Below are 26,497 nucleotides of genomic sequence, written 5' to 3'. Positions count from 1 at the left end.
TGGTTAGTTCTGTTGCCTCTGGGTGGACCATTGCTAATTGCACCATCGTTCTAACCTGATAAATTCCAACTAGGATTCCAAGAATTTCCTAAGCAGGTGATGTCACTTCTGTGCTACAGTTGAGACCCAGTAAATTCCAGTCAATCTTTGCCATAGGAAATATTCGTCCCATTACAATATATCATAATTTTTGTTCTGGCTACAAAATCGAAAAAAATTGATACCATCCTTATGTGTGAAAGGCCATGGTTAGTTACCACTTGGATTTCTTTTCTGCAGACTATATCTTCAAAATTGTTTTATAAGAATTATTTTACAAAAAATTAATATTAAATAACACTATTGAGCTAGTGTGGATAGTTACTTCACTAGCTTATAGACTTGCTTAGTGTTTTAGAATGAAAATCATGCTTACACCTGTCAACATTTTACCTTGGGCCTCTATCATGGGAGAAGCTGATCTTGTATCCTCCTCTTTCTTACAGAGTGAGTTACTGTCAAGGTCACAAGAAGCCATATTCAGAATTTCTAATCCAGGATCTGTCAACAGGAGAAACAAATGGTGTGAATACTATGCACATAATATTATAGTATAGCATATTTAACTATACTATGCAAAAGGAGTATTTGCCTATGTTCCTCTCATTTGCTCACACCCCAGCAGGTCACAGAACATCAGGCTGAAAGCTGTAATACTAACAGTCTATTTTAATATTATTTCCAAATCCACTTACCACTTGAAGTTATAGTACTGTCTGTCGATGAAGTGCGTCTGGGTAATGGTAGTGAGGAATATTCCCTGCCAAAAAGATAGCAAACATGTTTTGGAATGTCAGGTCCAAATAATTCTCTTAAAACCAACTAAATATGCATACAAATTCACACACACAACACAAACAAGCAAACCTGGACTGCAGCAGGCTCTCAGAACACACGCGTTCAACACCATTCTCCTTAAGGAAAAAGAAAGGAGACATAAGTTCAACAATTTGACATTTTCCATTCCAAAGAGGTTGTTTTAAGCAAACATTTTCATACAATTCTAAATGAACCCATATTTACTCTGCTCTTTTGGAAAGGATACGGGAATGGGATGGTATAGGGCAGAAGGATATACACATTTCCTCAAAGCTGTACGTACCCAAAAATCCAATATTAAGTATATTTACAAGTCTGATATTTAAAAAAAAATCTGATAAAAATTTTGGGCAAAACAAATTCTAAACTCAAATGGCAGATAGGGTTTATTTCATATGCTTAAGTCAGTTTTCTTTAAACAGAAAATTCTACAAGGGCATGAAACAACATTTCTATGTGTGGGAATAGCACTCAACCTAAAATTTCTGACCTGGTAATTTTAAAATTGCTCTTAGTTTTCTAGCTAGAAAAATCATGCATTTCAAGCTTAATCCATTTCTGAGAGATCTGAAGGATTACATCTAAGTCAGCACCTATTACTTGATGCTCAAAAAGAGCTTAACAAAATTATAGTCCCAGCCTGCCAGGCTTGGTTTGAAAGTTTCTATGAACCTCTTAATTTCTACAAGGAATTCCTATTTTGGGGGTAACTTTAGGGCATTAAAGTTGTACAACTTTCTTTTTCAAAAAATACAGTGAGAACAGTTTCATTTCTAATAACAAGCTTTTCTAGTATATTATTTTAATTGATTTAGTTTAGAAAAATAAATTAAAATTCAATAAATTAAAACTGAAATCATTTAGACATATCGAAAACCTGCACAAAGTAAAAAGAAGGCATTTAGTTATTCCATAATCAAACAGAACTTATTAACTGTCACAACCAACAATAGGTTCCCATGGGGGAATATTGTATATCACACACAGTATTTAGAATCAGTCCAAGAAAGTATCTCCCATAGTCACAGACAAGTAAAGTACAGGTTTACTAAGGGTTTGCTGAATTTGTATGTATCCAGTACAATGATAGTAACTTATATATGTTTAGCACATAAAATTACAAGAGCCCTTTAATGTATCATCTCATTTAATTCTCCCAACAAGCTTAGCAGATTTTAGCAAGAAAAGATTTACTTATTACAGGTAATGAAATGAAAGCCAGTTAATAAAGTAATTTCCCAAGACCAGTCAGAATGGTGAAGTCAGCTTTCAAACACATATCGAACTAAATACAGTGTCCTTTCTACTGTAAACAAAACCAACTTGGGCATACCCTAACCTAGGCTATTGGAGAGGAAAAGACTTCCCAATTATTGTTTTAGACTGGTAGATGATTTTAATATAGACTTGTAAGATGTTTTGTTTAGAAAAATCCACGATCAAACTTGTAAAGCAAGGATTTATACCTAATACTTCTGCATCAATGATGTTGGTCAACTTTTTCTCTTTTTTACTTCATTTTGTTTCTGCCTTAAATGACTTTGGGTCAGTTCATAACATGACTGAAACCCCTCATGACACAAGTTTAATTTAATTCAACAAGCTTTCATCCAAAGCCCACTTTGTGCTAGGAACAGTGACAAGGCCTAAAGATTATATACAAAAACACAGTTCTTATCCTTAAGAAGCCTGTAGGCCAAGCATGGAGAGAAATATATAATACAAATCCTACTCTATAATTTATAAGCAGCATGCCACAGAGGAAAGTAATATGCACAGGGCAGAATTAACAGAGTGGGGCTATCTGAATTCAATTTTAAAGAGAAATTGTACCTTAAATTGCAGTTACGTGATAATGGCCCTATTTTAAAATATTTAAATAAATTATATTAGTAATTTTTGTATGTTTATTTAACTATACTATTATGTGTACATATATTATATATAATATATAAATATAATATATATTTTATTTCATATATATTTCATATATATAATATATATATGAAATGAACAAGGCATGGTGGCACACACCTGTAATCTCAACACTTTGAAAGGCTGCGGTGGAAGGACTGTTTGTGGCCAGGAGTTTGAGAACAACGTGAGCAACATGACAATACCCCATCTCTACTAAAAAATTAGCAGGGCACAGTGGTGTACACCTGTGATCGCAGCTACTTGGGAGGGTGAGATGGGAGGATTGCTTGAACCCAGGTGGTTAAGGTTGCAGTGAGCTCTGATCATACCACTGCACCCCAGCCTGGGTAACAGGGCAAGACCCTGCTTTAAAAAAAATAAAAAGAAAGAAAGAAAACAAAAGAAAGGAAGCTATAAAAAATGGAGAAAATTCAATATCCTTCAGTTTTATTGAGTGTAACACTTCATAAAAATCAAAAGAATTGATTTCTTAATAATAATAAAGTATAATATCCTAACACATATAAAAACATTGTTACTGTCTGTAGCATGAAATAACATTTATTATTGCACTATAACTAAAAAACACTATACACTTGTCAGAAAAGCCTTCATTTTGTACCTGTCAAGATCATGGATATTCATATTTAAGAAATCCGAAAGAGAATGCAGTTCTTATTTTCTATTCCATTATACCAGTTTTCAATTTGGGGAAAAGAGAGTATATCATTTCTGCAAACCTTTTCAAAAAAAGTCTAATTATTATTTAAAGCCAAATTAATAAATACAGTAAAAATACAGTTTGTCTCCATTATGTTACATATCAGTCTCATTTGTCCTAATGCTCTGTGTAAGGCCTTCTTTTGCCCTATACCTTAGATGTGAAACATTGTAGTTAGAAGTCTTTCAATAAATACAAAATATTTATTGATTAAACAAATAATTATGTGATTTTGGAGAAATTGCCTATGTTTAGTAGCCATATATTACTACCTTGTTGTGAAACAGTAGCAAGGTAAGCAACTGGATGTTATTCTCAAAGCACTCATCTTTATAAAACTCAGTAATCAGAAAACAACCCAATATAACAACATATCCCAATCCTAAGTTTTCACAAGTTTGGTCCAATGACAATTTTTTTTTCTTCTTGTGAGAATAACTAGAGTAAAGAAGATTTTTTTTAAATCTGGTTTCAAATTTAGGACGACAGTTCATGAAAGTTGGAGATGAAACCCTCAAGGGGTTGGGGCAAAAACTTTCCACATTTGGGCTCTTTTCTTTCAGCTTCTAAAGTCACCTCTATTTAAACCAGCAAACCAGGCCCACAGCAGAACATAACCAGCATGCACCAACTGTGACACCTGGATAGATCATGAGAAAGATAATCTACTAGATATAATTTAAAATCAAGGAAAATAAAGAATAAGAAAAAGAAAGTTCAGATGAGAGATTCACTTACATGCAGAAGATTGGCTCAAGTCAATGAATCTAACACATGCCGATAGCACAGAGCAGGGAGAATGCTCTTTCTGTCCAAGCCATTCAAATATTAACCTGCATAACATTTACATGAAAAATCCATGGTCCAGCCCATTTGCTTTTGACAGCAAGAGTCTAATGTAGGGTGGGGTAGCAAAAGTACTCATGGAAAAAATGAAACAGATTCTCCCATGGGCTGGGTCAGCAAACACAGGAGACACACACACACACACATACACACACACACACATACACACATATGCATACACACACAAAGCAATATTATTTCAATATTTAGATTGAACAACATGAAGAACAATAAAAAATAACTTTTAAGATTAATTGGCCTAATCTCCCAGGATTATTTTATTTTTGCTCTTTTATATGAAATACTAAACTACAGATTTTGTGATCAGAAAACTTCTACTAATAAACATTTATGGTTCCAATGTAATCTTTACTATTTGACCCATTTTAGATAACTGATACTTAAATAAACGTGATTTTCTGAGAACAAAAAAATAACAAAGAGTCTATATAGACTTACTTCTGACTTGACTCAGTGTCTGTTTAAATGTTCCAAAAAGAGGAAGAATGCTAAGTTGAATTTTAAAAGATTAGAACTACTGGAACCTAAACAAAGCTAAATTTGCTCATAGGTTTGCATTTATTTTTTCTCTTCCTAACTAAAGGTATACCACACCCTCAGATCTACAGGTTACACCTACCACTTTCAGGTTCATTTATAATATAGTTATCAGTCAACTTCTACATGTTCCAATTTTGCAACTGGCAATGTTATTTATTCTCCAAGGTTATTAATGCTGCACCCACATACAACTTGGAAGAACAGGACAGACAATAGCCAGAAAATCTTCTGAGATATTTTTAAATTGATCCTGTTCTTAGCCTTAATAAATCACCTCCTCCCAATGATAGTATATCTTAGACAAAAGCATGTAATAACATGAAGGATAACTCAAAGAGAGACAAGACACTTAATATTTGGTATATGTAATTTTTTTAACAGCCAAAAGAAAAACAGAGAAATTCACCTCCAAATCATTGGCTTGTTTCAAGATATCCTCTGGCCTTCATGCTGCTGATAATTCTGATTCTGGGTAATATGACCAGCTAATTTTCTTTTTGAGGTTTACTATGATTCAGGTATTTTGCATATGTTACAGAGTATCTTGGTGGGGTCAGAGTTGAGACTGAGGTAAGATAGAAGAATCAATTTGGTTGTCATAGGACAGTGTGGACAACCAACCAAAAGAACTGCAGAGACATGAGTCGTGAAACCAACTTCTTGGCCCCACAATTTCTCAAGAGGTTAAAAGTCTACATGGAAGCCACTAGTCGGTGAGGCCTGAAGAACATGGGGATATATTTGGTATGCACCTCTGGAGATCACTGGAAATGTTGGGAAACGACTCCATGAAAGGAAAGGCCTTCTTAGTCATCAGCAAGTGGGGAAACAAGGCATTGAGAGGCAGTGTCTTGCCTCTACGTATGACCTACTTGGTTTGTTTCCATGGACAGGTTAGGCCAGAACTCAGTGATATAGATATGTGGAAATATATGTATATATGTAATGTATTTGTGTGTGTTTATTTGAATCCTCAAAAGAACTATGAAAATCAATGTCTATTTCACAGGGGACACAGCAAATTCAGACAGGTTAGGCCATGTGTCCAAGTTCACACAGCTAATAAGTAATAAAGCCAGGCTTCAATCTAGGTGTGCTTCATTCTACAGCCTATGCTATGTGGCTAAGGATTCTAAAGCATTACTAGGAAAAATTTCAGATAAATACAAAAGTAGACAGAACAAAGAATCTAATGAATCCTGGTATATTCATCATGCAGATTCAACAATTACCAACCTATGGCCAATCTTGTTTCAAACTCTCACTCTCTAAACCTACCCCTGCCTTGTTTTGAAGCAAATGCCAGACATCATAACATTTTTATCCGTAAATATTTCAGAATGAATCTCCAAAAGATAAGGACTGGAAATAATTTGTTTCCTTCTTTCCTAACTACACCAAAATATCCCAAATAAACTAATTTATTGGGTCAATAAAGAAGTTCTTTTTTCCTCAGCAATGTCCCAAACAGGGCTCCAAATTATTTTACTTTGAGATGTTCTTTTTGAGACATTAATCTTGTTAGCGATCTTTGCTCTCCCACAGACCTGCTTATGAATAATGATGTTCACTTTTATATCGCACTGTGCCTTCTGGGAAAGATATTAGAAGACAGCTTCCTCTGTGAATATGGGGAAACAACAGAAAGTAAATCTCAAGTTCTTAGGAGCACCAGCCCAAAGAAATGAGTCAGAAAGCAGTAAGCTAATTGAGTGCTCACTCTCAGTGTTTTAAACAGACCTTGTAGTGAGTACAACCTAAATAAATAGGCATTCAACAAATATTATTGGGCAGCTACTGTATATAATCCTATGCAGGGTGCTACATGCGCATTGGTTAATGGCCAAATAAGGGTACTGTCCAGCAATTTGATCACCTAATACACAAATAAATATAAGAAAATAAATAACTACAATGCAAACCAGTATACAGGTGACAAGAAATGGGGGGCACAGAGAGTTACAAGGGTCTCAAAGGAGGAGGTGAGCTTAGTTTTTTTCTGAGTTGGATCATTGAGAAATGAGGGAACAGGCCTGAAAACACGACTTTCCCAGAGTCACACAGAGGCCAACCCACAGAAAAACCTCATCTCCCCACTCTTAATCTATTATGATTTCCACCTCAAGAAGGACTGGAGATGCTTGAATGTCAACATTTTATGCTACCACAGAAAAAGTTTTTATTGGTTTTTGAAATGGGCCTTGACAGTCTAATAGAATTTTGATAAATGGAAAAGCATACATTGTTCTGGGCAAAGAAAACAGCACAAACAGGTTTGTGTGATATATTCTGACGATACAGGCTACCTGGTTTGGCTGACGTACAGGCACAACCATACACAACAATGGGGAAATAAAGGTAAAAAGGTAGACTGCAACCAGTTTAGAGAGGGACTCGAACACCAGGTCAAGTTGTTTGTTATAAGGCTGTAGAGATTGACGGAATCCATCGTGTAGAGACAAGGAGTTAAGAAAACACCCATCGTTTGGGGGGTCCACTGGGATGATAAACATATATTATGTTTTTAAAATAATTTATATCTTATATTTTACTCTAATTCCCTGTACTTATTACCAATGACAATGCTTAGAAAAGTGTTTTCTAAGGAGAGCTTTCTATTTTCTTAAGAGATAATGTGAGTATAAAATGATGGTAGGTGGGGATTGCTCAAGGGACAAGGGGCAGAGGCAGAGAGTACAGTTACCAGGCTGTTGAGATTCTCCAGTGGAGCAGAAACCTGGAATGGGAAGGTTGAGAATCGGCGGGATCGGTCAGAAGGTGCAGCCAACAGACTAATTCCTGGGCTGTTGCAAACTACAGAAGACATAAGAAAATCTTCAGGGAACCTACAGGAGCATGTGACTGGAGGCTCAGTTGTGATGTCTGTTAGAACCCATTTCTTTTTTTCTCTTTCTTTTTTTTTTTTTTTTTTTTTGAGATGGAGTTTCGCTCTTGTCGCCTAAGCTGGAGTGCAATGGCACGATCTCGGCTCACTCAATCTCCTCCTTCCGGATTCAAGTGATTCTCCTGCCTCAGCCTCCCAAGGAGCTGGTTTTACAGGTGCCTGCCACCATGCCTGGCTAATTTTTGTATTTTTTAGTAGAAATGGGGTTTCACTACATTGGCCAGGCTGGTCTCAAACTCCTGACCTCAGGTGATCCACCTGCCTCGGTCTCCCAAAGTGCTGGGATTACAGGCGTGTGCCACCGCACCCAGCCCAGCTCCTATTTCTTAATGGGTGTGAAGACCATAGACAAAACCACGCAGTCACATATCCTAATAAGAGTCAATATGGAGGTCCTTTTAGATATAAAAGGCAGTACGTTTCTTAGCCAAAAAAAAAAATACTTTCAAGGTAATGCTAAGTGATTACGATTAAAATGTCTAAATTCAGTGTACTAAGAGTGGCCATGAAAAAAGCCTGTATCCTTTGAAGCTAGACAAATCTGAATTTTAATCCCAGGTTTGTTATTTATTAATTGAGTGATCATGGGCAAGTTATTTAACTCCCTCAACTTCAGTTGCCTCCTTTGTAAAAAGCAGAGGAGTGTGGAGAAGATTAATCACATGGCATGTGGAAATGCTTTTGTACAAAGTTCCTGGCACACAACTGATATTTGTTTCTTCCTTCTTCTTAGTAAACTCAGTGCCAGATAAAAGGGAAATTACTAATAACCAAACATCCTGTAAGCTTCCAAGTTCAACTTCCTTTACTAAAACTTTATAAGAATTGCTACGTAAGAGCAAAATATATTTAAAAAATTTTTCAATTTATTTTTGTTTTTATTTTTTGAGATGGAGTCCTGTCCTGTTACCCAGGCTGGAGTGCAGTGGCGCAATCTCGGCTCACTGCAACCTCTGCCTCCTGGGCTCAAGCAATTCTCCTGCCTCAGCCTTCCAAGTAGCTGGGAGTATAGGTGCCCGCCACCTAATTTTTGTATTTTTAGTAGAGATGGGGTTTCACCATATTGGCCAGGTTGTTCTTGAGCTCCTGACCTCAAGTGATCCGCCCACCTTGGCCTCTAGGTAAGAGCAAAATAGATTCATTTCCTTTTTCTTAGCTGCTCAGACAGGTATTTATGAACAAAAACAATGCCATATACCCACTTAACAGAAAGAATAACAACAACTTGTACAATTCAATAGTAAAAAGAAATATAATCCCATCTTTAAAATGAGCAAAGGATCTGAGTAGACATGTCTCCAAAGAAGTTATACAAATGGCCAACAAACACATGAGAAGATGTTCAACATTATTAATCATTAGAGAAGTGCAAATCAAAAATACAGTGAGGTATCACTTTGTACCCACAAAGATGGCTTTAATAAAAAATAGGCAAATATTTAATGAGGATACAGAGAAACTGGAATCTTCATACATTGCTGTTGGAAATGTAAAAGGATATAGCCACCCCTGAAGTCTGTTTTGCAGTTCCTCAAAAACATTAAACATAGAGTTACCACATGATGCAGTAACTCTGCCACAGGAATATACCCAAAAGAATTAAAAACATGTTTACACAAAAACCAATACACTGACGCTCATAATAGCATCATTTGCAATAGCCAAAAAGTAAAAACAACTCAAATGCCCATCAGCTGATGAATGGAAAAACAAAATGTGGTGTGTATCTATACAGTGGAATATTATCGAGCCATAAAAATGAATGAAGTACTGATATCATGCTATGACATGGATGAATCTTGAGAGCCTTATGCTGAGAACCTTGAGAATCTTAACTGAAAGAAGCTGGGCACAGGAGGCCACATATTGTATGATTCCATTTATATGAGATGTCCAGAATAGGCAAATCTATAGGACAGAAAGTAGATTAGTGGTTGCCTCCAGCTGGGGGTTGGGGACAGGAGGAAATAGGGAGAGACTACCAATGGGTATGCAGTTTATTTCTGGGGTGATCAAAGTATTCTAAGACTGATTGTGGTGATGGTTGTACAACTCTGTGAATATACTGAAAGTTATTTAAGTGAATAATTTAAATTAATTAATGGTCGGGTGGGTGAGTTATATCTCAATTAAAATGTAAAAGAAAGAAGAATGATGGACTGCCAGATCCTGAAACAGAACTGCCTGCTCCATTTGATTGAGAAGATCACGAGGCTCAGGCTGCAGACTGAGGAAGGCATTCCAACCACATCTCAATGATAGAGACAGTGACCTAAGTAACCTCCTCAGGGCATTTAGCATTATTCTCTTCTTGGGTAGAAAAGTGGCATTAGCACCTAACTTTGCCAATTAATACCTGACTACTCTCCATGGGCATGGCCGTGCTTTGTGGTCTTTGACAAAGGGTACCAGCCCCTCAAAGATTATCCAGCCTTGACCTCCATTCTTGGAGAATCAACGGGATCCGAGGCTTCTTACAGTCATTAGTGAATTTAAGTCCCAAACCAGCCTGCCTCTCAAACAAAAAGTTTAGCTCACTTCATTGAAATCTCTTTTTGGTTCTATAACTCACAGTGTATACTAAACACAGGGTAGAAAGCCCTCATATTAAATAATTTTAATTTCTTGACTTCAAAGGTTGCTATTTCTCATGCATCTGAGTTTTGGAATAGCAGACTCAGACTTGCTACAAGAATATCCATAATACTTAAAAAATAAAAAAGACAGGGAAAAAGAATACCCATAGAAGAAGAACAGGATATGATAGTACTGAAAATGAAACCAAAATCCAGTCCAACACTCACTTCCATACTTGGGTCATCATTCATCCTGATGCAGCCTGAGAGATTTGTTCCTGGGTTGGGGCCACTTGTGGGGCCTGGGCACCTGGCAGTAGGAAGTAGAGTTATTTACTACAGGTGAAAAAACTGCAAATCTTAGCAGATACTAAACTATAACATAGTTCTCACTCCCCTATGCCCAGTCCTAATTTTATCAAATTTCTAATTAAGTTCATGGTTTAAGTAACACATAATGAAAGAGAGTTCCCACCTCCATCAGAGAGAGGTTACAAACAACAGAGAATCCAGCCAAAAATGAAAATGAAGCATTTGCAATTCAAAGCCATCCTTCCTCACCCTCAATACAAAAGGGAAATTTTATTGAGGTAGATTAGGCCCTCACAAAATGCACTGACATTTTTGAATGTTTCCTAAGGGAGATGAGTCTGTATACTTAAAAAGGCAGGTGCAAATGAACACCGAAGGAGGATGAGGGCAGGGACAGGTATAGGTTCCCAAAGGCTTGTTAACCTTGAGTGTGAAAGAAACAGAAATAGGATGAAAACCTGTCTAAGTTAACTTAGCAGGATGTCGTTGATATTGTGATCAATGTCCCCAGTTCCTGAGACAGACCTCCTAAAATCCTTGTAGACAGAGGTGCTAGGGGAATCTTTACTCTAATATTTGGTCTCTGATCCTGGTTCCTGATACGGAGTGTCTAAGACCTTGTAATTTCCTGAGTGATAGGAGTGTTTGACACAGAGCTCCTGAATCTCTTGAAATTTCCTGAGTATTACGAGCATCTTCTGTTCTAAAGCAGTGTCTCTTGGTGGGCTTCTGGATAGCCTCAGGATGAGGGGCTGGTTGTGAGGGGAACCAGTCTGTGGTTTGAGGGTTGGAACTTTCAACTCCACCCTGCCAAGCTCCTGGGAGGGGAGGGGGCTGAGCTGATCATAAATAGCCAATGATTTAATCAATTGTGCCTAGTGAAGCCTCCATAAAAACCTGAAAGGACAGCACTTGGAAAGCTTCTGATTTGGTGAACTAAAACATAGCCATGTGCTGGGAAGATGGCACACCCCAACTCCACAAAGACAGACCCTCCTGTGCTTGAGACGTTTCCAAACCTTTCCGATGTATCTCTTCATCTGGCTGTTCATTTGTATCCTTTAAAATAGACTTTGTCACCTGGCACAGTGGCTAATGCCTGTAATCCCAGCATGTTGGGCGGCTGAGATGGGAGGATCACTTGAGTCCAGGAGTTCAAGACCAGCCTGGGCAACATGGAGAAACCTTGTGTCTATGAAAAATACAAGGTCAGGTGCTGTGGCTCACACCTGTAATCCCAGCACTTTGGGAGGCTGAGGTGGGTGGATCACCTGAGGTCAGGAGTTCAAGACCAGCCTGGCAAACATGGCAAAACCTTGTCTCTACTAAAAATTCAAAAATCAGCTGGGCATGGTGGCAAGCGCCTGTAATCCCAGCTACTTGGGAGGCTGAGGCAGGAGGATTGCTTGAACCCAGGAGGCAGAGGTTGCAGTGAGCCGAGATCATGCCACTGCACTCCAGTCTGGGCAACAGAGGGAGACTCTGTCTCAAAACACAAACAAAAAACAAAAATTAGCGGGGTGTGGTGGCAGGCACCTGTGGTCTCAGCTACTCAGAAGGCTGAGATGAGACAATCACCTGAGCCCAGGAAGTCAAGGTTGCAGTGAGCCCAAATTACTACTGTACTCTAGCCTGAGTGACAGAGTGAGACCCTGCCTCCAAAAAAATAAATTTAAATAAACAAATAAATGAATAAAATAAACCTTGTAATAAGTGGATAAATGTAAGGAAAGTGTTTCCCTGAGTTCTGTGAGCTACTCCAGCAAATTATTTGAACCCAAGAAGGGGGTCTTGGCAACTCCCAATTTATAGAGAGTTGGTCAGAAGCACAGGTCACAGTCTGGAACCTGCAAGTGGCATCTCAAGCAGGGACCAGCCTTGTGGAACTGAGCCCTTAACCTGTGGAATCGTATGCTATTTCCAGGTAGATAATGTTGGAATTGAACTGAATTATTGGATGCCCATTTCATGTCTGCTGGAGAAGTGATTGGTGTGTGGAAAATCGCTTGGAGTGTGGGGAAAAAAACCCCCACACATCTGGTATCAGAAGTGTGGTATTGAGACTACAGTAGGAAAAAAACACTCCATTGGTGAGTGTGTTTTTCCTTTAGATTAGAAGATTAGTCTGTGTACTTAAAGAGGAAGAGGGTAGGGTGCAGGGACAAGGACAGGTTCCCAAAGATGTGTTAACTCTGAATGTGAAAGAAAGAGAATTATGATCAAAATCTACCTATGTTAACTTAGCAGACTATGGTATATTCCTAAAAAGTGGAAACATTTTAGGTAGTCTAATTTGTCTTTTAAGCTTTAGAGTGGTATTATGAAATTCAAGAAAAGCAAGAAAACTACACTCCAAGAAAACTACAGCAATAACTTTATCTCAAAATTGTAAATTTTCAGCTGGGCGTGGTGGCTCACACCTGTAATCCCAGCACTTTGGGAGGCCAAGGAGGGCAGATCACTTGAGGCCAGGAGTTCGAGACCAGCCTGGCCAACGTGGCAAAACCCCATCTCTACTAAAAATACAAAAATTAGCTGGACATGGTGGCATGCATCTGTAGTCCCAGCTACTTGGAAGGCTGAGGCATGAGAATTGCTTGACCTCAGGAGGCAGCCGAGATCACATCACTGCACTCCAGTCTGGGCAAGAGAGTGAGATTCCATCTCAAAAAAAAGAGAAAGAAAGAAATTGTAAATTTTCAGGAAGTTAGAGAAGTTCCACAATAAAGATGTGATCTCACATTATGAAAATCCGACCAATCAAAATGTTAGGCAATGGGAATAGGCTACCCATGAGGAGTAGAGTAAGTAAATTTTGCTCTTAACCTACTTGTGTTGTCTTGTTACATCCAAAGCACCATCCTTTATGGGCCTTTCACACAGAGTGTGGATTTGGTGGGCTACACCTGAGAAAGGTGTTGATTCCGGGGTTGGAACTGCTGTAAAACTATCCAGAGATAAGGCATCTGCAGTAAACAGAAAAAAATAAAAATAGAGACCAATTTCTGGTTCAAACTATATTGAAGCATAAAGTCTTTCCTTCTTGAGAGACTGAAAAAGTGAAAGTTAACCCGCTTCTATTAACATTTTAACATAAACTCCCTTGATGCCTAATCACAGAGGGTAAAAACGTCAAATGCTTAATTTTAATAAAGCATTTGGGAATGATAGTAATATTAATATATATAAAATAATAATTTTAGTTCTAATAATAATATTTACAAAATAATAATTTCAAAAAAGTTTTTTTAAGTGTGAGAGAGGTCAGAAAACCCCTGCCCACTAAGCAACTAGAGAGATTAACAATCCACAGCCAGCAGGTGAAAATCCAGCCAGCTGCCTGTTTTTGTAAAGTTTCACTGTGGCCAGGTGTGGTGGCTTATGCCTGTAATCCCAACACTTTAGGAGTCCAAGGCAGGTGGATTGCTTGAGCTCAGGAGTTTGAGACCAGCCTGGGCAACATGGCAAACCCCCATCTCTACAAAAACGACAAAAATTAACTGGGTGTGATGGCATGTGCCTGTAATCCCAGCTACTTGGGGGGCTAAGGCAGGAGAATCACTTGAGCCCAAGAGGTTGAGGCTGCAGTGAGCCGTGTTCATGCCACTAAGTGACAAAGTGAGACCCTGTCTCAAAAAATAAATAAAGTTTTACTGGAACACGGCTGCACCCATTTGTTCACACATTGTCCATGGCTGTTTGTGTGATGTAACAGTAAAGTTGAGTAGTTACAGCAGAAACTAAAATATTTACTATCTGGTCTTTTACAGAACAATTTTGCAGCCTCCAGAAGAGAAAAGTATTAGACATGGTAATTAGAACCCATCAAAGAGTGGTAGGGGAAATAGGTTGAGATCACAAATCATTTATTAGGGAAAACCATCTTGTTATGTGTGTTTCTGAGTATAGGAAGCAGCAGAATTTAATAGAAAAAACATAAGGTTTAGGGTTAATCAGAAATTTTTGGTTCAGATCCTGGCTCTGCCACATACCAGTTGTGTGATCTTGAATAAATAACTAAGCCACTCTGAGCCTCAGTTTGCTTATGTATAAAGTGACAGATGACCTTGGGAAAATTATTAACTCAATGTTCCTCTGTTTCCTTATCTTTTGAATGGTAATTATATTAACTTCTACCTCATAGGGATATGTTGAGGATTAAATGAGTTAATAGATATGTTAAGAGCATAGAACTGTGTCTGGCACATAGCAAGCATTCTTTCTCTCTCTCTTTCTTTTTTTTTTTGAGACTGAGTCTCACTGTGACGCCCAGGCTGGAATGTGATGGTACAATCTCGGCTCACTGCAACCTCCAATTCCTGGGTTCAAGTGACTCTCCTGCCTCAGCCTCCTGAGTAGCTGGGACTACAGCTGTGCACCACCATGCCCAGCTAATTTTTGTATTTTTAGTAGAGACGAGGTTTCACCATATTGGCCAGGCTGGTCTCCAACTCCTGACCTCAAGCAATCCGCCCACCTCGGCCTCCCAAAGTGCTGGAATTACAGGCTTGAGCCACTGCACCTGGCCAGCAAGCACTGTTTAAGTCCTCCCACTGTTGGTGGTGGTTATTGTTACTGAGTTATTGCAAGTAATCTCTAAAAAGCACCAATTTATATTGCCTGACACAAAATAGACACTCCATTAGTATTAGTAGTTTTTCCTTCTCAAATTTAAATGATCCACAAATCACTCCACTTTTTCTCTTTATTCCTTCTTAAATTTACTTTGATAATCATTTCTTTTGTCATTTCAGAACTAGGCATTAATTTTAGTTTTTAACTGCATCCATGTTATGCTGAGAGGTGTCACTACTTTGACCGCTTCTTAGAATAAAAGCTCTTTCTCTTGGCATTGAGTATAAATTTGACCCACAACCCACTTTTCCTTCTCCAAATGTCTCTTCTACTGTATCTCAACCCGAAACCTTTCGTTTTCAAAATGACTTGCCTACCTTTGGCTCTTTTTCAAACACTTAAGGCTTTTGATTCTTACTTCTCTTCTTATTTTTTTTTTTTGTTTGCTCATGTTATTCTCACCCATAAGAATACTTTTTTGATGTTTTTTGCTTTTCCAAAGCCAACTAATCTTTCAAGGCCAATTCAACTCTAACCTCTTCCATGGAATCATCTTTGACTTCTCTGAGCCCAGGTCTTGTTTCTTTGCTAGTCTGTGAGCTACTTTAGGACTTATTCTTTTTTGTTTGTTTGTTTTAGAAATGTTGCCCAGGCTGGTCTCGAATTCCTGGGCTCAAGCAACCCACTTGCTGTGGCCTCCCAAGGTGCTGGGATTATGGGCATGAGCCACCGTGCCTGGCCAGGACTTATTCTTTATCATGCATAATATGGTGCCTTGCACAGAGTAGGTACTCAAATATATATTGATTGACTAAATTCAGGGGTAAATATACACGTATTCAACAATTCTTGCTATACAAATGTAATAATAACTAGTTATTTTCCCTTTCAAATAGAACTCTACCCCTACTTGTGTCTGAGCAGGTATAGAAGGGGGGCTTACCCAGCAAAGGTGTGTACCAGCACGTATGTTTCAAGGTCAGGGGTGTCTGATGTATTCTTGCTTCTTGACCACCATATACTTTGTGGCAACACTGCTTCTGAACAGAAAACCAAGTAGTATTAGCCATCTAAAGGAATGTAACATATATTTCATAATCTATTACCTCCATTTTCAAAGGTAGAAAGGATATCACTAGTCTCAAGTGACCCTGTGAGAGAGATCAAGAAGAAAATAAATGCTGTCAAGTAAAAAAGCTTTCAAGTGTTTGATCAAAAGGTATACATATGAGTAAATTATAATTCTTATTTAAAAGTCACAAGTTAGTAATCTAGGAGAATGCTAACATCATCAACTCCAAATAATTGACACTTTGATGTAAACAAAGGCTTTGAGGAAAGAGGTATAGGTGAGGAATAAACTTAGTTACATAATTCTTCGTGTTACTGCAATTAAAAAAAAGTAAAACAGGCCGGGTGCGGTGGTTCATGCCTGTAATCCCAGCACTTTGGGAGGCCGAGGCAGGTGGATCACTTCAGGTCACCAGCCTGGCCAACATGGGGAAACCCCGTCTCTACTAAAAATACAAAAATTAGCCGGGCGTGGTGGTGTGTGACTGTAATCCCAGCTACTCCGGAGGCTGAGGCGGGAGAATCTCTTGAACCTGGGAGGTGGAGGTTGCAGTGAGCTGAGATCGCGCCACTGCACTCCAGCCTGGGCGACAAAGGACCAACTAGGTTTGTGTGTGTGTATGTGTACATTTACAAAAATGGGTATCTGTTGCCTCATTTGATAATCTCTTGATAAAAGCAATATATACAGTTCTAAGGCTACTGATACATACTGGACTTAGCTTTCTATTACAGGATAGTTGTTGATTCACAATTACTACCTAAATAATTTCAAAAAGCTTGCAATTACCAATTTTTCTTGAAGAGGTTGTTGAATTGCCTCTGCGCAGGACAGGGAATCATAGTGAGGAAATTCCTCTTCTAAAAAGTTTTGTCAAGAGAAAATGGCAGAGTGTATTCGAAGACAGAATGATGAAAGAGTCAAAGATCCCAAACACATTAGACTTAATAAAAGATATGACACTACCTAAAGTGAGTGAAATTGACAAGTTCTTTTTGTATTCTACTCCAAGGGAACACATTTGTAATTTTAAACCTCCCATTGTGTTTGCCCCATTACTTGATCTAGGAATGAAATCCAAAGATCAGGAACAAGAAACTGAATGGCTTTGTCATTGAAATCTGTAGGCAGAGGCTAGAGAAGCTTGTTAGAGATGTAACTCAGAGTAGTGAAAATGGTGTCTGTGAAAATTTGATATCTATAAAATTATTGCCTTAATCCAAGAGGTAGATTCACATCTATCATAGTTATATTATAATAGAAAACATTGTTGGTGTTCTTGAGATGATTAAAGCATCTTTAGATATGGAGGTTTTTCCAGCTCAACTTATTGCAGAGGGCTTTTTAGGCACTCTGCCTAGCTTAATCTTCCACGATTTTTTTTTCCTGCTTTAACAGATGTGTCTGCATTCTGCACGATGCCCTAGAAACAGATACATGCAAATATCACCCTTCTTTCTTTCCTCCTCCATCATCTTCCTCCAGTGCCAACCTTGCTGCCTTGCTGTTCCCTTATGTTCTTCATTTCTGAACAAAAAGGATTTTCACCAAGTATCATAAGGGAAGGAAATACACTTTACCGGGGATATCTTGAGATGACCCATACAGAAAGAAATAGAAAGTTTAATTCAAATATGAGAAAGAAAAAAGAGACAGTAACCATCAAAGCCTATTCAAGAATACTCAAAATTTCAGCATATTATAAATTGAATGATATGCCCTTACTGTCAGAAAGGAGGTCCCCAAGACTGAAAAACTGGCTCTTCACTAATAGATATAGTGGTGGGGCAAAGAAAATTCTGAAATGCTTCCTCTCTAGAAGGTGTTATCAGCAGCCACTCACTAATGTAAGATCTCCTTTCTTATTTTGCTAAATACTTTAAGCGCACAAGAGAACAAAGTCCACCAAAACATTTTCTTCTAAACTGGTTATTTAACTTAATGATTAAAGTCATTGTCTGTTATAAATTAGCTTCAAAACCTTACATGAATCGAACAATTTCCTCCACAGTAACTGAACACATATCACAGAGATATTTTACCTGAAACAGCAAGCCATGGTGTTCCCCTTCAACGAGCTTCTTTTGAAGTGACTCAATTGTTGCTACAAAGAGAATTTATAACCAGCTCAATATGACCATTTTAATTTAATTAATTAATTTATTTATTTCGAGACAGGGTTTGGTTCTATTGCCCAGATTGGAGTGCAGTGGCATGATCTCACCTCACTGCAAACTCCGCCTCCTGGGCTGAAGCCATCCTCCTGTTTCAACCTCCTAAGTAGCTGGAATTACAGGCACATTCCACCACACTCAGCTAATTTTGGTATTTTTTGTAGAGATGGGTTTCACCATGTTGTCTAGACTGGTCTCAAACTCCTGAGTTCAGGTGATTCACCCACCCCGGCCTCCCACAGTGCTGGGATTACAGGCATGAGCCACTATGCCCAGTGTGAGTATATTTAACCTTGTCTTCCTTAATTCATTTCATTGCTTCATAAACTTTTAATGGCTTTAAATTTGGGGCCTGAAGAAAAGGAAACGGAAAATAATGATTTCTGGGAATGGCACTCTCAACTTATGACTCGGGAAAAATGGAAAAGCAGGCTAGAACAGATAAACCATTATCTCCCTTGGGTATTTAAATTTTACTTTGATAGATACATGTGAATTGTCTTCTAGAAGTGAGTCGCAGAATTGTCTAATCTTAAGATAAGAATACACCTTAGGCCTGGTGCAGTGGCTCACACCTGTAATCCCAGCTCTTTGAGAGGCCAAGGTGGGTAGATCATTTCAGGCCAGTACTTCGAGAGTAGCCTGGCCAACATGGCAAAACCCTATCTCTACTAAAAAAAAAAAAAAAGAAAATTAGCTGGGTGTGGTGGCGCATGCCTGTAATCCTAGCTACTCAGGAGGCTGAGGCAGGAGAATCACTTGAACCTGGGAGGTGAAGGTTGCAGTGAGCCAAGATCATGCCACTGCACTCCAGCGTGAGACTCCCTCTCAAAAAAAAAAAAAAAAAAAGAAAAGAATACATCTTAGAGGTCATTCAGTCTGACCTCCTACTGATAAAGAAATCTTCCCTCCAATAAGCCTCTCCTTGAGCCCTCAAATTACAGCCCTAGGATCCCAGAATCCTGCAAGTAGATCTCAGATCACGAGAACACTGATGTACAGAGGATTGAAAAGGTAACTGGTAAGTCATGGAGCTGAGATTAGACTCATGGAACAGAGCTTAACTCAGGGTATCATTCTGTGAAACTAAAAATATTTGTTTTTCTGCTTAAGTAATATCTCCAAAGGTCTTATGCCTGGAATAATGGAAATGGGGGAAAAGTATCTAATATTTAACTAGCTCTTTGATGTACATAATAACATATTATTTATTTGACAAATCCTGCTCTCTGAAACATAGCCAAAACCGGAAAATAAACCCAAATCTTTTGAACAACTAGAATAGATACTGATATTTATGCCTTTATTCACGCGGCAAATCTCACACTTCGACTCAAGCAGTGGGCTCTGGGTGTATACATAATTTTCACCAGTTTGACTGCCTTCTCAGGCCAAAGAAGATTAAAAGCAAAACTTAAACAAGGATATAAGGAGCTCTGCTAGATGGAAGCATATTAATAGCTACCACTTTTTTTAAAAATCACTAACAGCCAGGAAAATTATTAACAGCAGATACTCTGGCATCCAAAATACATAGAAATCTGGTGCTTCTTATTTTATAAACCAACAGTTTTATATCTTAATAGCCTGAAGAAATTCTGACTCATGAGCATAATGCTAATGAAAAGAAGTACATAATCTAATTTTTAATTTTTTTTTTCCAGGAAAAAGGCTCTAAAAGCTTCAATTATGTAGAAAATTACCTATGTAAATTTTTTATTTTATAGGACTTTTTTTTGGTAAAAATAACTTACTTCTCAATCAAGCTTGACATAGTGTTACTAGGCCCACTAGGAGCAAAACAGATGTTTGTTTTTTAAACATCTCCCTCATATAGGAAGAAAAGCATATTTTTAAAAGAGTATTTCTAGGCTGGGCACGGTGGCTCATGCCTGTAATCCCAGCACTTTGGGAGGCCGAGGCAGATGGGTCACCTGAGGTCAGGAGTTCGAGACCAGCCTGACCAACATGGTGAAACCTTGTCTCTACTAAAAATACAAAAAAATTAGCCAGGCATGGTAGCGCACACCTGTAGTCCCACCTACTTGGGAGGCTGAGGCAGGAGAATTGCTTGAACCCAGGAGGCGGAGGTTGCAGTGAGCCGAGATCAAGCCATTACACTCCAGCTCTGGGTGACAGAGCAAGACTCTGTCTCAGCGGAAAAAAAAATAAGTATTTCTAACCTACAAAAGTAATTTAAAATTTATTATTAATACTTAGGACCCCGGTAAAGATGAAATTTTTAAAAAATTCTGTCTTAACTGTATTAAGAAGGAAGGCCCTGTCCTCCTTCTGACCTCCATCTAAACAATAGCAACCAAAGCAATAAGAAGTGGCCATGATGTGTTTCTGAAGGTCGTGTATCTCCCACATACAAATTCAGAACACTGTGTTATGAAATTTTTTAAAAATTTTTAAAAAAATTTCATAAAGATGAAATTTTTTAAAAATTCTGTCTTAACTGTATTAAGAAGGAAGGCCCTGTCCTCCTTCTGACCTCCATCTAAACAATAGCAACCAAAGCAATAAGAAGTGGCCATGATGTGTTTCTGAAGGTCGTGTATCTCCCACATACAAATTCAGAACCAATGAAGCCGTGTTTCAGAAGCGATGATGAGCTACTATAAGGTTGTCTAAATTGCCCATCTGCTTGCTCACCAGGCAATCTTGGGTTTTAGAAACAGTCTATCTCGAAGCATTCAAATTGAAAGCCTTATTTCAACAGATGTTTTGTGCAATGTATAGCAACTATTTCCATATTTTCCACATGGCAAAACAAGTTGGCTTATGACCACAATTTGCATTCACCTTTGCATTCTGCTTTACATGTTTGGAGTTGGACCCGTAATGCCTCTAGAACAAATATATGCTTCATATAGAAGGAAGTGAAACAATGGCTACTGTATCCCCTGCTGTTGCCATCTGCCATGTAGGATGGGACCAGGTGTCTTGGATACATTGCCTCTGAAGAAAGTTGAGATAAAGCAACTTTCTAAATGACTAAGCAATGAGGTCTCAGGCAAAGGCTCCACAATTGATTGGCTGTTGAAAATGAAAATTATAACATTATTAGAGCCATAATCATGTTAGCTATCAATGATGGATGACATTTATAGAGTACGGGACTGTATAATACTATCTATACTGGAAAAAACCTCATGTTCTGTAAAATCATATATTAAAAATATCAGGGTTCATTAAAGAACCCCAGACTAAGATCAACTATTCATAGCACATATCTGTCAAAGGACTTATATCCAATAATAAAAGGACAGAGAACTTAATTTTAAAATGGGTGAAAGACTTAGACACTTCACAAAGAAGATATACAATGGCCAATCAGCACGTGAAAAAGGTCCCAACATCACTACGTCTGAAAAATATATATTAAAATCACAATGAAATACCCATTTAGTAGAGTGGCTAAAATGACAAAGATTGACACTACCAAATACTGAAGATGTGGAACACTAAAGCCACCCGCACTGCTGGTGGGAGCGTGAAATGCTATAAAAACTGTCAAAAACCGTTGGACAGTTTGTTAAAAAGTGAGAGTCACAGCTATGCTATGACCTAACAATTCTACTCCTAGATATTTATTCTAGGTGAAATAAAAATATATGTGCACACAAAGACTTGTACACAGATGTTCATAGCAGCTTTGTCCATCGTAACCCCAAACTGCATATACTGCAGATATCCAATAACAGCAGAAAAAAACAATCAAATTTTGGAATGTTCATACAAGGAAATACAATTCAACAATAAAAAAAATACTACTAAGAAACACAACATAATCCCATCCCGTCATGCTGACAGAAAAAAAAGACAAACACACAAAAAAGTACATACTGTGTAACTGAGTTCTAGAACAGGCTAAGCTAACCTATCAGACCAGTGGTTGTTCCTTAGGGTGCTAGAGATGGGGGCCGGGCATGGACTGGGAAGTTGCACAACGGAAGTTTCTGGGGTAATAGAAATTCCGTGTTTTGATGTGTATTTATCTACCTGGTTGAATAGTATACCTGAGATCTGAACATTTTATGACATGTTAAATACATTAATAAAAAAGAAGTTAAAAGTATATGAACAAAATAATGCAGGGATTATGAGAGAAATAGGGTTAGGAAGAAACTACTAAAAAAATACATGCAGCTGGGCAGAGCGGCTCAAGCCTGTAATCCCAAAACTTTGGGAGGCTGAGGCAGGAGGATTGCTTGAGCCCAGGAGTTTGAGACCAGCCTAGGCAACATTGTGAGATCCTATGTCTACAAAAAATTTAAAAATTAGCCAGGCATAGCGGTGCTCACCTATAGTCCTAGCTACTCAGGAGGCCGAGGCAGGAGGATCACTTGAGCCCAGGAGGTTGAGGCTACAGTGAGCCATGATCCCACCACTATCGTCCAGCCTGGATGACAGAATGAGATCCTGTCTCAAAAAAAAAATATCTACCTACCTACCTATCTACCTATCTGTATGTATGTGCAACACTGTAACCAGAGTACTAACAAACACAATTATTAAATTATTAGTACTAAGAAGATCACATGCATCACTCAGACATGCATCTTTAAATGCCTCACAGGATATTAGAAATACACAGAAACAAGAGAGTGGAAATGCTGGTGATGCTTTCACTAGAACAGTGTTGGTGGGGTGAAAGGCACATGCAGATAGAGGCAGCGAGGCTAACAAGGTGAACACAGGAGGGAGTATGATTGGACACAGACCAGGGCTCTACAAGGCTGGGGTAGAGCCCTGTAGAGTCCAGAGCCCGGTAGAGCCCAGAGTGACTTTGTGGGGGAGGCCCAGGTGCAGACACTTATTTTAATTTTCTCAGAAGAAAGCTGAAAGGGTTCCTGTTGCCTGTTCAGCAGCCAAGCTAAGGACTTTTTCCTTTCCTGAGGAAGGTGAGAGTTCTATTCCTACCAATCCAGATCCAAGTCCCAAGAAAATCGTGAATGAAACAACATAATTTCTATACTATATAACCATAGCATTTTCCATTTACAAATCACAAATGAGATGATTCATGTTATAGAAACGTGTTCTAGCAGAACACAAATATCAACTGTGGCCAAGCATTAGCTACTATTTTGCATTTATTATGTTATTTATATAATTCACAACAACTGCATTTAACAGAAGAGGATACTGAAGCTCAGAGAGGCAATGTGATTTGCTCAACTTTACCCAGCCAGTCTTTTGCGGACTTTGAGTGAGAACACAGGTTTGTTAATTTCAAATCCCGTGTTCTTAATCATTATACTATACTTCCCAGATTACTTCTCCATATCTGCATTTTTCATTTGGGAAAACTTGGGTCCCTATCCCATCAGAGTTGTTGAGCAAGCTATATTTGGCTTTGGTTTTCTCCTTGGCCATCACCCCAAAACCTTCTATCTTTAAGTATCTCAATCACCTGGATCCCTGCGCCTGCCTTCTTTGGCTCATTTCCCTCCTGTTTACTGACTGCTTAGGACAAGGCTTTCATCTTGAATCCATGCTCCAAGCCCTAAGGGTTTTACCTCTCCCAAACCTCCCGCCCTCCATGCTAAGAATAGCAAGCTAGAAGAGTGTTTGCAGTGATATCATCTAGGTGAAAGCCTCCTCTAAACTATGAAGTTCATGTGCAGATACTACGTTCAAATAAGAAATTATGCTATATCGGAGTTTCCCAGGATCTCTTTTCAAGGAAAAATTTGTGACTCTTAAAGGTAATTCTCTCATTGTCTATTAGAAGACTGACTCCATGAAGATTTCACGTCAGATGGGAACAAGAGATGGTGAATAGTAAGGGGGTGATAGTTTTGGATTGTATCAATTAGTCCATGATTTCTGTACATAAGATTCACCCTAATATGTTATATACACATCCTATAAGCTTTTAAAAATTTCCTTTTTAGATGAGTTCATGTCCTTTGTAGCGACATGGATGAAGCTGGAAACCATCATTCTGAGCAAACTATCGCAAGGACAGAAAACCAAACTCTGCATATTCTCACTCATAGGTGGGAATTGAACAATGAGAACACTTGGACACGGGAAGGGGAACATCACACACTGGGGCCTGTCGTGGGGTGGGGGATAGGAGAGGTATAGCATTAGGAGAAATACCTAATGTAAATGACGAGTTAATGGGTGCAGCACACCAACATGGCACATGTATACATATATAACAAACCTGCACGTTGTACACATGTACCCTAGAACTTAAGTATAATAAAAAAAAATTTCCTTTTTAAAGCAAACACCAATTAACCAATTATACTCCAGTCATGTGTATATTAACAAGATACTTAGATATAAACAAAGTTTAGACGCAGAAGAAATAAAATATATAAATAACCATTCAAGCAATTGAACAGTTTTCATGGCACATTTCTTGAAGAATATCATGCACATGAATTGCCTCATAAATCAGCCCAGTCCTGATGGCAATTGAAAATTTGAACAATATCATTTATTCAAGATAAAGTTCAGGATTTCTGATCAAATGTCACATATAAATTTCCAGTTCTAGTGTGAACATTATGCACATTGATCTGAACATTTGGACAACCCAGCTGCATCCCCACACAATGTGCTGATGCAACTTAGATGGATCAGAAAACAATTGTCTGAAATACTTTGTGAATTTATTAAACTAGCCAGAGAGTTTCAGAAAAGCTAAATAGATATAAATATGTTTTGTTTTCTGACTCAGAATCAGATGTCTGACTCAGAACTCAAACAGCATGGGGTGGCAGTGGTCACGGCGGGATGTGCGTGGACGTGTTTGTGTGATAACTGCAGTCATTGACATTTGTTCGCAGTCTATCTGGAACATCTGCTATATAGAACATTTTGAAAATACGTGCTATCTAAATTTCCCTCTTCTCTCAAAGATTGAATTTAAAGCGCATTGTTAGAAAGATCGTAAGTACATGGTCATACAAGCAAAATCCTGATTTGTATGGGTTTTTTGGGCAGCAAAAGATACAAGTAACAAGTAAGGGATTTCATAAATCTGGACAGGTTATGCATAACTCAAGACAGAAAGGAAGTGTCCACTCTACTTTACCCAGGCAGAAAAAAATACACGTATCAACCCAGGGCAGCTTTCATATTCTGCTTTTAAGTGTATTTGAATCTATTAGGCCGTGAAGATAAACTGGGAAGACAACAATAGCAAGTTCATAATATCAAGAAGGTGCACTTTGGGGTAAGTTATTAAAGTTGACTCTTCTAAGAAAATACTGCAAGAAAATCACAGTGAGGAAGGGGAACAAATCCTTAGTAGTTTATAAAACTCAGGTATAATATTGATTTAATCAAAAGGCAAAACTGGAGCAAAAGAATAGTCCTGGGCACCGTGTCTAAAGCAGACACACCTTAAACCAACTTTGGAATGCCTTATGATTCATGTCTCAACATGAACAGTTCTAATCACAAGGGAACCTTCTCCAGTGCCCTCTGAGCACAGACTGTGTAATTTAAAGACTGCCTTACTAGCTTAACAGAGTGAATCAGAATATTTAGAATTATTGAAAACTGGCAAATTCATAAAGGTTTAAAAATTATGACAATAATATGTTGAATAACCACTGCTATTTTAACGTTTTATATATTTATTTATTTGTAATTTTTTGTAGAGACAGGGTTTCGCCATGTTGTCCAGGCTGGTCTCAAACTCCTGAGCTCAAGCAATCTGCCCACCTCGGCCTCCCAAAATACTGGGATTACAGGGGTGAGCCATTGTGTCCAGCAAACCATTGCTATTTGAAAACTAGACTATTTCTTAAACTCCTAAATAGCTTTCTTAGATAATAGTAGAAAGGGTACAACAAATCCAAAACAAACACAAGTCTGAAATTTTTCATCTCTAGCCTACCTTAAGCTTATATATTAAATATATAATTATTTATAATTATATAACAATTAACAAACAATGTTGATTTCTCAAACCAAGTAACTTTCTATAAAAAGAATATTTATACT

The 26,497-nt window shown here is 38.2% G+C and overlaps 1 protein-coding gene across 1 annotated transcript in view; it reads right to left on the bottom strand.

Annotated features, from left to right (window-relative positions):
- Nucleotides 1-26,497, bottom strand: part of IRAG2 (inositol 1,4,5-triphosphate receptor associated 2) — a 104,733-nt gene that overhangs the window by 28,341 nt on the left and 49,895 nt on the right. The window contains exons 19-26 of the mRNA XM_054526964.1: nt 18,389-18,447; nt 17,133-17,216; nt 16,215-16,311; nt 13,527-13,662; nt 10,613-10,694; nt 907-953; nt 735-799; nt 433-540 (exon numbers count right to left, since the gene is read on the bottom strand). Coding sequence (XP_054382939.1) covers nt 433-540; nt 735-799; nt 907-953; nt 10,613-10,694; nt 13,527-13,662; nt 16,215-16,311; nt 17,133-17,216; nt 18,389-18,447 — 678 coding nt within the window. The remainder of the gene's footprint in view (nt 1-432; nt 541-734; nt 800-906; nt 954-10,612; nt 10,695-13,526; nt 13,663-16,214; nt 16,312-17,132; nt 17,217-18,388; nt 18,448-26,497) is intronic.

This window comes from Pongo abelii, chromosome 10 (genome assembly GCF_028885655.2).
Source record: "Pongo abelii isolate AG06213 chromosome 10, NHGRI_mPonAbe1-v2.0_pri, whole genome shotgun sequence".
Lineage (NCBI taxonomy): Eukaryota > Metazoa > Chordata > Mammalia > Primates > Hominidae > Pongo > Pongo abelii.
Note: the sequence above shows the minus strand (reverse complement) of the source record. Positions and strands in the feature narration are given on the sequence as shown.